Genomic DNA, 13,697 nt, shown 5'->3' on the forward strand with positions numbered 1-13,697 from the left:
AGAAAAGTGACTACTGGGACTGTGGTATTATCAATATGATGAAATAATTATGCAACCAGGAAAAAAAATAAAGACTAAGAAAACATTGAGTTATTGTTAAAAGAAAAATGAATTTTACCCTTGTAAACAGTAAACTGCAACAGACGTATGTAAAGACAGAGACAGGCTCGAGAAAGAAGGATGTGAGAAAAGTATGGGTGCTCAAGCACAGCAGAAATGTCCAGAAGCCTGGCGGGCGCTCATTAACACCAAGTTACTCTGAAGCTCAACTTCCTTTTCTGTGAAATAGGAATAATAAAACCTACCTACCCGATAGATGGGGCGCCCTGTATTATTAAAATCAAAATCGAGGTAGAAATTTTTACAGTTCTCTCTTTAGGCGAAAAGGTCGAAAGCAGATTTGTTTCCATAGAACTTTAAACAAAGGATATCTATGTTAATCGGTTTTTCTCTTAATAAAATTACGAGAAAAAGATAATTAAGGATCTATTAAATATTAACTTCAGGCAGGTTTAATATCAATTATTTCTTACATATATACTATAATCACAATTCTAAAATTCTGCGAGAGAGAAGGGAGGAATCGCTAATAACCTTAACGCAATCACTGTCACCATTTCGTGTGCTTCTGCTGGGTTTTTTTTTTTCCTCCCAGACCTGTAATCATGCCACAGACATTATTTCCATCCTGCTTATTTTCTCCGTTTATCCCACCACTCTAAATGTTTTTTCCACTTAACTCATCTTCATAATCGTCACTCCTAATGTTTGCATTATACTACATTCTACTCCGTCTCCCCCACAAGAAGCACCTAGTAAACAATGAGTAGATGGACACACCATAATCACCCAAATCATTCCCTTACTGTAGGGTAGAATTTTTTTTAATACGGAAATCACCCAAATTTACACCTTCGTAAATATCCCATTTTTCCACAATGCCACACTATTCTTCAAAATAAGAGTTTCTACTGTTGCCAAAGCATGACAAGGCAAGAGACAAACATGATGTTGTCTACAAACCAAAAAACCTTCCGAAAGAAACCTGAGTCGTGACTGGGGGTGAGGGGTACTGTAGGCTGGCTTTGTTGTCATCGAGGGGGGTGGAGAAATGACATGGCACACAAACAACTGGAACAATTTTCACACATCAGTACAAACAGGGCCCCTCGCCAGCAGCGACTCCGGTCACCAGCTCCCTGTTACATTCTCCCAGAGACATGTCCTCCGTGGATGCCCACGCACGTGTGTTTTCCACACACACCGTTTTCTTCACAAACAGCACGACCGTCACTCACTGTCCTGCACCTCGCCTTCCGCACTTACTACCGGGATCCTCCCACATCACCATCAGCACTTACAGGTGAGCCCCCGTAACTGACCACATCACAGCGCTCCCCGTCAGGCGTGCCATCACGTACCCCACCATCCTACTGACGATGGACACCTGTTTCCACACTCGGCTCCTGCGAGACAATCATTAGCTCGCACGTCTGAGCACCTGTGTGAAGAATAAGCCTCCAGAAGCTTCCCTGATGAATCAGAGGTGAGATCCGTTTTTATTTTTGACAGCCACGCCACTCTCCGGAGAGCCGCGTTCGTTCGGCACTCGCTCCACTTGACAGGGGCTGGGCCGGGACTCCCTCCTGGGCGCGTCCCTCCGGCCAGTCCGCCCGAGGCGCCGCCACCCCCGAAGCTGCCGGCCCGCCGCGGAGCCCCCGAGGACGCGACGCCCTTCCCCGCCCGCCAGCCCGGCCCGCTCACCATTGGAGCGACTGCCCGACTCGTTCTTGCAATAGCCGCAACGGTAGAAGTCCTCGCCCTCGAAATACTCCACGATGCTGGGCGAAAGAGAGGCCCAGGAAGCCATGGTCCCGGCCCTCCAAACGCGACGCTGCCCAGCCCCACACCGCCGCCGCCGCCACCCCACAATGCACCGCGCCGCCCGGCGCCCGCAGGTCCGAGCCTCGCCGGGAGCCCCCTGGCGCTGACGCTGCCCGCGCCATCTTGACCGAGGGCAGCTTTCCGCTATTTCCGCTCCTTCTCCGAGAGGGACTGCCATCTTCGCTGAGGGTGAGGCCGAGAGACGGAGTGTGAAGGGCTCCAGTCCGGGAAGAAACCCGTGGGAAAGGGAAGGAGGAGTTGGGGAGCAGGGCCTGGGTGTTCCCCCGCGAGGGCCTGGCCCGGGGCGCGGCGGGCGGTGCCGGGGTTTGGACGCGAGTCGGCCGCGCCAGCCCCGTCGACGGGAGCACTCACCGCTGGACGCCTTGCCCTCCTCGGAGTCGCAGTAGCCGCAGTGGTAGCCGGCCTTGAGTCCCTTGTACTCCACCACCGAGGCCATGGCCGCCGCCGCCAGGGTCCGCGTGGGCCGGCCACGCCTCTCGGCGCCCCGGGGCCGACCTCCGCGGAGCGCGGGGGCCCGCGGCGGGGAGGAGTGGAGAGCGAGACCCGGCTCGGGGCGTTCCAGTGCCCCCGGGCCCGCTCGGTGCTGGGGCCCGAGCCTCCCAGGACGTTAGTGGGGATGGTAGTCGTGCCCCCGGGCCCCGAGTTCCAGCCAGCCCTTTGCGTATTGTTACCAGTGCTTCCAGCAACGGCGCGCTGTTGGCCCCGTCACAGATAAGGAAACGGGCACGGAGGCTGTGATCTTTCATTTCTAGATCCTGCAGATCTCAGTTTAAAAGTTAACATCTGAGACTGCCCCTGATGGTAGCCAATTCTGGCTTCTTCCAAACCAGCAAGCACTCACTTAAATGTGCCATAGGTTCAAGTACACATGCAGGCATTCTGTTGAATGGCCGGGTAGGTGACTTGAACACTACACTTTCCCAGGAAACAACTGTCAGAGCCAGTTGCTGCTTTGTGCCACTATAAGCCCAGTGCCACCGTGTCTTACAACTTTTTAAGGGAAGCTGAAAGATTTTTTTAAAGTATACTTTTTAAATGTTACTTTAAAAGAATATTTTTAACTGTACAGTCCAAACATAACATTTATATAAGCTGGATTCAGCCCAGGGGCCTCCAATTTGCAACCACTATTTTAAAGGAGATTGCTTAAAGAGTAAAACACTCTGGAGCGAAGTATAAAAATGAGTGAATACCTTCAATAAGGCAATAGTCCTTTATCTTTAACTCTTTATGCACAGGTAATTTAAGCCTGTCTGTCCTTATATTTTTCCCATTCAACAATAAAGACTATCTTTTTAGTGTTTTTAGAAGATGGTTATATAATAGAAAAGAACAAGTCTGACTCTATTAGATCTGTTCCTTTAGCTTTAACCAGTATGCCCTGTTTTCTAGGCTTAGTCTTGCTAGCTGTGTACTCACGTAAAGATAACAAGTTGCAGAATAGAGAATAACATTTGTGTTGGAGGTTTTGCAGGAGCACAATGAGCTGGCCCACGTGGACAGCTGCAGGAACAAAGAATTCCTACACCAAGAAGTTTGCACCAACCAACCACACCCCCTCCTGTTGTTTTCTGGGGGTCTTTGAGGGGGAGGGGTTGTATAAAAGGAGCCTGTATTCTGACTGGAGGAGGATGGTTCTCCAACACATTAGTCTGCCATCCTCTCCGTCTGCCGGCTTTCAGAATAAAGTTGCTGTTCCTTGCCCCCAAGTCTCCTCTCCTGATTTATTGGTCTCCCAATTTATTGGCCTGTCCTGTGGCAAGCAGAACGAATTTGGACTGGGTAACAGTTACCTTTTAACAATGTTTAAAAAATGTTAAACTTGGAGAAACAGGTAAACTTTTGAGGTCAGTTTTGACATTCTTGACCCCAAGGTCCACTATGCTGGATGTGTGCTTAGTTAAGAGGTTTCTTGGCGGCAGTGACCTGTTACATTGCTAAGCATCACTTGTGCCTCACACAATGGGAAAGAACCTAAGGATGGCTATATAGCATGCAAGAGGTGTTCAGGGTCCCTTTAGGTTTATCCAGTTCCTCCAACTCCTTAGATTTGAAGGCTCCTTGCTAGATCTCAGTACCCATGTTCTTAGATAGACCTCATGCATTTTGTTCATTTGACTACTCCTGATCCATTCCTGGACAGGCTCATTTTGAAAGTAAGAGTGAAATGAAACAGTAGAATGCCATGCTCAGGACAGAGAGTAGGCAACCAGGAGGCTCTTCAGGCTTTATAGTCTTGTCCCATTTCCCTTGTGTCCCTCTGAAGCCCTAACCTTGTCCCAAGCCCTAGACCAACCTCAGCCAGTGCACTCCAGGACATACCAAACTTGAACAACAATGAGAATGTCCAAAGCCCTAGACATGTATTAACTCATCTAATCCTTATAGCACCTTCACTACATAGGAAACAGACCAGAGAGGCCAAATAGCTTGCCCAAGATCATACAGCTAGTAAGAAACAAATAGGATGGGGAAGGGTTATAAAAATAAAACTATTGAAAAAGAAGAGATCAGCAAATACTAGGTTTGGACTTACAGACTTAATAGTAAGGCAATGGTTCTTAGATGTCTTTAGTTCGCTGAGAGTTGCAGACAAAATTTTCATCTTCCAGGTCCAAATTGGAAAAATAATGCAAAGCTTCATTTAGTTTCCCCCTTTTGGGGGGGAGTTGGAAGAGGGCACTGTTAGAATGTCCTTTTATTTATAAAATTGTCAGCAATAGACAGTTGTCTTTTTAATTTTCTCAACAGAATAAAATGCTGGCAACACTAGCATGTTTGGTCCCATTAACTCAGTTGATGTAATTGGATGTGAAATCAAGTCTGCAAAGCTTAAGAGTGAGGCTCGGTACTAGGCACTGATGATGTGAAGGAATCTGCATGGTGATAGGCCCATGTTTCTTGAATTAAAGTGAAATGAAGAAAGTGTTGTGAGCAAAACAATTGAATTAAGCCAGAGGGAAAGAGTGAAATACAGAGGACATGCTAGAAAAACCTGTGTATGAGCAAGGCAGGGAAGTGGATTGGGGACCAGGGGTCTCAGGTCTAGGAGTGGTAGAATCCTAGAAGACACTTTCCTCTGTGGGCCACTCACTGCCAAGGTCTCAGATTGGACCCCATCCCTCCACTGTCTAGACTTGTGCTCTCCAGTTTGGTAGCCACTTGCCATGTGTGCCTACTGAGCACCTAACATGTAGCTAGTGAGACAGGGAAACTGAACTTTTATTTAAATTTATTTGAATTTTTAAATTGTAGCAGTATAGACGGCAAGCAGGATAAATGTCAAAGAAATCTGTGTGTCACCATATCCTATTCAAACTGCAGAAAATCAAAGACAAAAATCTTGAAAAAAGCCAGAGGGGGGAAAAGCCCTTATCTATAGAGGAGCAAGGGTAGGAATTACATCAGTCTTCTTGTTAGAAATAATGCAAGCAACAAGAAGGGAAAGTGAAATATTTAAAATTATGAAAGGAAGAAACACCAGTCTAGAGTTCTGTATCCTACAAAATTACCCTTCAAAAGTGAAGGAGAAGACTTTCTCAGACAAACAAAAATAGAGGAAATTTGTCTCCAAAAAACCTGCTTCGCAAGAAATGTTAAATTCTTCAGAAAGAAGGAAAATCAGAAAATCAGATCTACATTAAGAAAGGAAGAGCATTAGAGAAGAATAAATGGAGGTAAAAAAAATCAGATTCTTAATTTTTCAAATCTTAAGTGACCTGACAGGTAACAGATGGATTAAAATAGCAATAGCAGCGTGTACAGGGTACAAGTTTGTGGGTAAGTGAATGAATGGCCGCAGTGTTACAAGGGGTGGGAGGGAGGAACTGGGAATACTCTTTTGTAAGGCACTTGCACTGCCTGCAAAGTAGTATAATTTTAAAAAGCAAAACAAGAAGTATAATTGCTATGCTAAGAGAGAAGGGAAAAAAATAGAATCATAAAATGCTTAATTAAAATCAGAAAAGGCAGAATAAGAGTAGACCACACACACACACACACAAAAAACAACCAGAAAAACAAGAGCAATAAATAGAAAACAGTAACAAATATGGTAAATACTAATCTAATTATATCAATGATCACTTTAAATATCAATGGTCTAAATATACTAATTTAAACAGAGACTATAAGACTCAACTATATGTTATCTGTAGAAAAACCCACTTTAGACATAAAAACACAGATAGACTAAAAGTAAAGGGACGGAGAAATATATACTCTCACTAACACTAATCAAAAGGAAGCTGCAGTAGCTACATTAATTTCAGATAAAGTAAACTTACTTTTATAACATTTCTGAATATGAGTTTGGGGCTACAGATTCAAGCACATCTCTACAAACAGCACATTTGGCAGGGATAGATGTTATTCCTACTAAAGAAGCCAGGTTGTAATTAACCATTGTATTTTCTCCTTTTCACATTTTTTTTTAGGAACTAGAGACATCTTGGTCTGCATGAGGGCTACAGGAGGGCTTTGTTGAAATGGATGCAGCTGACATCTATGGTGAATAGCACCCTGAAGTGAACATGCAGGCTCATTTTCATTCATTTGTATCTTAACACTGGTGTATTTTCTGCATCTATAATGACCAGTTATGAACATAATTAAATAGTATATGATTAGAAGTATATTAAAGAATATTAAAGTTCAAAACCTCCAAAGCAGGAACATTATTTAGCTGAGTGACACAGCAGCTAAGAGATGATGAAACCACGTGACTGGGCCACCCAAATACACATCTGACCTCCAACCACTGCAAATGCGCATGCAGGATCCACTCCAGGGTTCCCCACTAATTCCATGATTTCGTTTCCATGCAAGATACGTAGTATATATTCCAAAAAAGAAAAAGACACACCTGTTGCCTTGGAAGATGCTTTCTCTAACTGCACTAAGCAGGGATGCCTGTGTGTGTGAAACACAGGCCCCTCTGCTTTCTGTCTGGGCCATTTGGCTCAGCTCACACTGATGTTCATTCCTTGCCAGCCAGACGGTGTCCTAACCTACCACCTCACAGGAGGCTCAATCGCAGACAGTGATGACACATAAAGCAAGTTTGTGACTGCTGCTGGTTGCCCTAGAAATCAGCTCGAGGCCTCCTGAAGGATCAACAGGAGGTAGTTGAAAGTCTGAAAGGGGGCCAGAAACTTGAATGGCTGCAAGACAGGACTTTGAAGAAATAGAGAATGAGCGCTTAGAGCTGGGATAGCGGCTGAGAAGGGCAGAGGCTGCAAGGAAGAAAGTGAAGGGCTGAGATGTTGTTTGTAAAGGTGGCCGAAACAAAAGATCCCAGAGATAAACAGCAAGGGGCCCTGGGATCAGCAGAAGTAACCAAAGGTGCTCTGAGGAGAGGGTGCAGTGGGGGGCTGTGGAAGAGTCAGCCGGCAGTGCAGACCCCACCCTAGCACCCTCCTTTGGTGACAGACTCCGAATGGTTGGATCTGAGTGCAGAAGAACAGTAGGTATTCCTGTCCTCACATTTTGAGTAAAGGCAGGAGAATGTTCATTTGTCAGGGGATGAGTGTAGCACAAGAATGAATTATTAATTACTTTGAGTCACACAGGCACATACCTGCCTCTGACACCAACCCGTGGAGCTTTGGCAAGTCACTGAACCTCTCTTGACCTCAGTCCACTTTGCCATGAAATGGGGGAGAATGGGTACCTACCTCATATGGTTGTTTGGAAGATTCAGTAAAAGAATCTGAGTTCTTAGCACAATGCCTATTGTATGGTAAACTATAAATGTTGCTATGGAAATAATATAAGAACAGCTTAGGAAAGAAAAATATGAAAGCAGAAATAGGAGACTTTGAGAAATCAGCTTTGCTAAACAGCAAATAGTCTTTTTTCCAGTTCCATGTTATAAAATCCTTCTCTTTCACTGCTAAGAGAAGCCAGAGAAACAATATTTACAACCCAGATTGCTAAACAGAACCTATTTGCTAACTAAGCAGCTGAAGAAATAAGAGGTCTTGATGCCTGAATGTGAGTGCTCTATCTTAAGGGATAAATTTGTTTTTTCCTGCATTAAATTAAAAAAACACTTGTGGTCAAGTTGTTTTATTATCTATCTAAAATGTAGACCTCACACAAGAATCATGAAACATGTTATAGTCAGATAGCTATTACTGGAAATTCATGATAGCTGATCAGTTATATTTATTCTTTATCACTTTATGCATAACTGAACTTAAAACGGACTTACTAGTTTTGAAACCTTAATTTCTCATCAAAGGTAAGTTCTTTGTTCTACCACCAACATTCACAAACAGTGGTTTGTGGAATTTGAAATAGGAACTAAGCCTTCCCTCTCCAGTGTTAAAATAAGACGTACTGCTGACAGTCTCAACCTCAAACACAATGTGGCTCTCACACTTTTATCAGAAAGCATTCCTTTCTCACTTCAAGGAAAGATAGAACTTAAACACACCGTGGAGCCCTGCCTTTTGGACAGAGACATGCCCTCTGCTACATGTGAAAAATGAGTCCCAAATCAACTCCCTATTACCATTCACACAAGAGCATATTCCCCAAACCTTTCTCCAAACCCCAGTGTAATTTCTCTTTTTGCTCTTCTAGATTGGCCTGGGCCAAAAATACTCAAGACCCTCGGATTGCAGTAGGTTCACAGTCCCCATTAGAAAAGAAGAGTAAGGTGAGGAAATATACTTACTATGAGCTTTGAAGCCAGTAATAGAATCGTAAGTTTATCATGGAGGTAAAAAAAAAAAGAGGGGGGGCTTAAGTATTTCAAGGGAATGTGCTTTGCTTTCAGTGTTTAGTTCAGCGTCTGGTTCACTGAGCACCAGTGGTGCTGACTGGACAGCACCAAACAAAATCACCACCACCCACACTCTCACCGGGTTAATCCAGTGAGGGACGTAGACATTGAACAAATAGTTACCACAGACTGAGAACTGTTATGAAAGGATGGGATTTTATTATTTAAACATGTCTTTAATTTTTTTAATTTTAATTTTTTTTAATGGAGGTACTGGGGAATGAACCCAGGACCTTGCGCATGCTAAGGATGTGCTCTGCCACTAAGCTATACCCTCCCAGAAAGGATGGGATTTTATTTGAATGAGGATGTAGAATGTCTGAAGAAGGGACATTTAAGCTAAAACCTAAAAACTATATACTAAGTATCATAGTCAGAGCTGCTATATTGTGTGTTTGGGAGTATATGAAGGAAGAACACATGAAAATAGGTAGGAAAGAGAACAGAAAAGTCAGTGTGGCTATAGCAGAGGGAGCAGCCAATCACCCTGAGAAGTGTGTTTGGAGACGAAGTCAGGAACCAGATTACAGGTGCCACACTGGAATTTGGGATTTTCTCCTAAAAGCAATAGGTTTCTGTGCGGGAAAGCGATGTGCTCAGATTTACGCAATGCAGAGATCACTCTGGGTGGTGTGACAGGTCTGAAGGGGCTGGGGACACAGGGAGAGAAGTATGGATTCAGGAAAGCTAGTTATTGGCTACGACCCTAGGCTGGGGGCACTTTGAAGTTAGAAGTGACAGGTTTGAGAAGGGGGAAGCTGAAGCGTACGCCCTGGAGGACGAGTCAAACGGGATGTCAGGTCGGCGGTGTCCAGGTCTGAAGGTGGGTGCCTCAGCTGTCTGCCTTACCCCCCACTCCCACTCTAGAGTAGCATCTGACACACGGTTTGTCACTTGTTGAAGGACCAACACTGTCCTTGTCCAAGGAAGCCGAAATGTGACTGTGCTCTCTTAAGTGCCAGTTTCTCTGCTCTGTTTTCCTACATTACATTTCAAAAACAGCTAGAAAAGCAGGTGGAGGGGTAGCCATGAGGTAGGAAGGGAATGAGGGGCTATTCAGGTACTTGGGGATATTTAGCTAATGGCTGGAGGAGTGAAGAGGGTCCAAGATAGCCCCAGTCACATGCCCTTGGCTATCGCCTGGAAGCCAGAAGAAAGTAAAGTATTTCAAGGAGGAGAGGGGTCACCTCTGCTGCTGTGAGGTCCAGTATGACAGGGCAGAGATGAGATCACTGGATTTGTCACTGGGGAGATCACTCATGACTGAGGCGAGAGCAGTCTCGGACAAGTGGTCGGGGATGGGAGCTGAACCTAAGAGGACTTTGGGGGAAATGTGAGGGGAGAAAGTGGAGGAGTAACTGCTTCCAGTTACACCATGAAGGGGGCCAGGAATAGTCTTCTATTTTAAGATGATATTTACTGAAGCATATTCTTATGCGGATAGAGTGATTCAGTAGACGGGAAATTTTGAAGCAGGAAAGGGAATTTGGCCTTTGCAAACTGCAGCTCATGAAGCTAACAAGCACAGGTGAAGAACCGGCTTTGACAGACGAAGGGGCGGGGTTTCCACCGGAAAGGCAGGAAGGCAGCGTCCGGGACGGACGCTCAGGGCTGATGGGAAGAGGACGGTGTTCCTGGGTGGCTGCTTCTGTTTTCTCCAGGACATCTAAGGCAGAGTCTTCAGCTAGGAGGGAGTGCCGGGGGGTGCAGAACGTGGGAGGTTTGATGAAGACATGAAGCAGCGAAGAGACCCTAACTGGGACGTGTAAGAGTGGCAGGCAGGGCGGACAGCCACCCGAGATCCATGCCATGGACATAGAACGAAACAAAGGACAGCCAACTGAAAGAGCTCTAATACTTCCCCTTTGAAAAGGGTTTAGGTGGTGTCCATTCTTCAGAAGCAAGGAAACTGTTAGCCCAAAAGATTCAACAGGAGAATGAAACACTTCACAAACTTAAGGCCATGTCTTCTCACTTCCGGTTTGCCCAAGCAGAGCCATACTTCTATCACCACCACCAGCAAATGATGCTGGAAGAAGCGCGCACACACAAAGTGGCTCCAAAATGGGAAGTTAAAGAGGAGGAAGAGGAAAAAAGACCACCAAGTGAAAGAACAGAAGATGCTGAGAAACGGTGCTTCCCGGTGCCTGAGAGGGAGCTGAGACAGATAGAGAAACACATACACCGAGCCGAACGAGCCAGGGGCCTCAGGGACCGAGTTCCGACCACTGCCTCTGAGAATCCCAAGTGAAATGCTTTTCCCCAAAGCATTAACACTGGAGAAGAATGAAAACACTGAAAGCATCCAGAAAATACACAAAACTAAGACCAAAGAGCACAGGCTGGCCTGGGCGGAGAAACAGATTAAGGGACATCAAGACCGAATGACTCGAGGGAGAGAACTCACAGAGCAAAGGAACCGTCAGCGAGATGCTCAGAAACTCTCTGCCCAAGCTCCTCCTTTCCTAAAACCACAGGTGGAGAAAGAGAAAGTAAAAGAACTTGAATGGGTCACAGCCTATCCACTTGTCCAGCCTTACCAAGACTCACTTATAGAAATGACTGTTCTGATGGAAAAGTCAAATAAACAGGATAAAATTAAAAAACCACTCCAAAGAGAGTTCTTGAGGATGCCACCATTTTTGAGGCGTCAACTAGAAAAACATAAAATTTACATTTTTTTCTAGATTTGTTATGTCTTTTTTAGGCTGTAACATTACCTTCACAGATGTTGGTGCAGTAAAACCTCCTATCCCCTAATTTTGTTTCTAACTGCATCACACTGGGGGAAAAAAAATTAAACCACAAGCACAGCATTCCCAAGTGTTTCAGCTATCTGTATAAATAACCCAAAACTTGGTGAATTAAAACCACCACCATTTTATCTCACAATTCTGTATCAGGGATTCAGGCAGAGCTCAGCTGGGCAACTTTTCTGCCCCATGCAGCACCACTGGGACTCCTTGGGGACATTCAGGGGATGGCTGGGCTAGTCTGCAGGGTCAAGATGGCTTGGTGCAGGGGTGGCTAGAAGGTTGAGCCTAGCTGGTCCCTCTCTCTGTCCCCCCCCCCATTTAGTTTCAGAGCCATGTGGTAGTTGGACTTAAAACATGAGAAGCCTGTCAGATGCCACCAGACTTCTTAAGACCTAGTCTCAGAAGTCCCAGACCACTTCTGCCGTGTTCTGTTGGTCAAACAAGTCACCAAGACCAGTCCACATTCAAGGGGAGAGAAACAGACTCTTTCTCGCAAAAACACTTGCAGCCATTTTTTAATCTACCACCCCAAGCCTCTCCTTCATTATGCTTTTCATTGTTCTTTTATGGGAACACGGCTCATAAGAATATGAACAAAAGAAATCTGCAATTCCACAGCTCCTGAGTTGGTCTTGACTAAAGAGCCCTGGCTCCCTCTCTGTAAGTACAGACAGAGTGTAAAAGCCTGTTACAGTCGTTATGCAGACAGCACCTCGTCTTGTATTCTCCAGGGCACCTGAAATCTAACGGGATACCACTTACCTAGGCCTAAGCCCCAGCCCTGCCAGAGATCCAGGACTCTATGACGTAGCCCATAGGGGCTCACAATCTATTTGAGAAGGTGTAAAAGCTACACCGAGAATGTGGACTAGAGGGTAGGGTAGCAGTTTATGGGGAACGCAGGGCCAGAGAATGCACTTTGGATGATAACTCCTCAGGCAGGCAGAGCAGTCGGGAGAAACTCAACACCAGTGCCCCCTCCCGCCAGCCACCATCGGCACAGAAATGAGGCCCAGCCTTATTTTAGTTTCAGTTCCAGTGGGGGAACTCTGCTGGAAAAGGAGTGCAAACAATGTGAGAAGCACAAACGGAGGAACTGAGGTGAACACAAGGTGCTGTTACAACACAAAGTTCTGGAGGGAAACAGGCTTTGGGGATGTTACCTGTGTTTGATTTTTAACAGATGACATATTAGTTTTTTTTTTCCTATTCAGAGGTCTAAAGAAGTAAAAGTGGCCCATAACCTCTCTGTCCAAGTAACTTCTGTTGATAATTTTTTAAAATAATGAAGAAGTGTGTGGTTAGAAAACTCAAACAATTACAGAAAGGTACAAAATGCAAAGTAACAGCTTTGGCCCCTTGGCTTGCAAAAGGGAACCACTTTTCTTGACAAGGAGTTTGAAACAAGTAGAAAGCAGATGAATGAAAAAGGCAGCTCTAAACACACATGCTTGAAAAATTAAAATGTTAAGACCACATGTTGCGTGATTCCCTTTGTGTGAAATGTCCAGAATAGGCAAACGTGTGGAGATAGAGACAAAATTTTTTGACAGAATGCAGGTTAGTGGTTGGTTGGGGCTGGGGGGTTAGGCGGGTAGGTGAGGAGGGGTGACTGACAGTTACTGGGTCCAAGGTTGAAGGGACAAAAATGTTCTAAAACTAGATTGTAGTGACGGGCTGCACAGCCCTGTGAATAGACCAAAAGGCAATGAATTACACAGTTTAAATGAGTGAACAGTATGGTATGTGACGTATATCTCACTAAAGCTGCTTAACCAAAATGAAAGAGACGGCTAGAGTTCAGAGAGGAAGGAAGTGAGCCTGGAACCCGATCCTGCGAGGCTTTGGGTATCATTGAAGAGCTCAGGGTTTCAAATCCTGAAGACAGTGGGGAAATTGCTGACAAACTAACAAGGAGTTGTGAAGAAAAGGAAGAGATCTGAAGGATGGACAGGAAGTGGGGAACGTAGATGGGAGTCAGGGGCAGCGAGCTGGGCAAAATGCAGAGAGTCAGGAGACCAGATTGGAATCCGTGACTGAAGGTGGTAGAGGCTACACGGGGTAAAAGAGAAAAGAAATCCTGGGTTTCTTTCTGAGAAAATAAAGTAGTAAAAACACCCGTGCAGGAATTACAGGGAAAACAAATTGGGGGGCTGTTTTAAACACATGTATAAAAGATGGCTCACATGTGGTCCAAAGAGCCATTGGTTACGTGCATCTGCAGCTTTTTAAAGAAGTTTAGCCAA

At 45.2% G+C, this 13,697-nt stretch overlaps 1 protein-coding gene and 1 long non-coding RNA gene across 9 annotated transcripts in view; one reads left to right on the plus strand and one right to left on the minus strand.

The window, feature by feature from the left end:
- The window catches only part of ATE1 (arginyltransferase 1), a 141,731-nt gene extending 139,138 nt beyond the window's left edge, over nt 1-2,593 (minus strand). For 5 of the 8 annotated variants that reach the window (XM_072972022.1, XM_072972023.1, XM_072972021.1 and 2 more), the window contains exon 1: nt 1,765-1,909. In XM_072972022.1, the coding sequence (XP_072828123.1) occupies nt 1,765-1,870 (106 nt within the window). In that variant the 5' untranslated portion in view covers nt 1,871-1,909. Of the gene's footprint in view, nt 1-1,764; nt 1,928-2,256 lie in introns of those variants that run through there. The other 3 variants (XM_072972025.1, XM_072972020.1, XM_072972024.1) reach the window with 2 other exon arrangements.
- Nucleotides 2,594-7,022: 4,429 nt separating this feature from the next.
- On the plus strand, nt 7,023-11,342 carry LOC140699452 (uncharacterized). The gene is made up of 3 exons (XR_012077636.1): nt 7,023-7,369; nt 8,494-8,569; nt 10,569-11,342. It is a non-coding gene; the product is annotated as an uncharacterized lncRNA (long non-coding RNA).
- Nucleotides 11,343-13,697: the final 2,355 nt, after the last annotated feature.

Source organism: Vicugna pacos, chromosome 11 (genome assembly GCF_048564905.1).
Source record: "Vicugna pacos chromosome 11, VicPac4, whole genome shotgun sequence".
NCBI lineage: Eukaryota > Metazoa > Chordata > Mammalia > Artiodactyla > Camelidae > Vicugna > Vicugna pacos.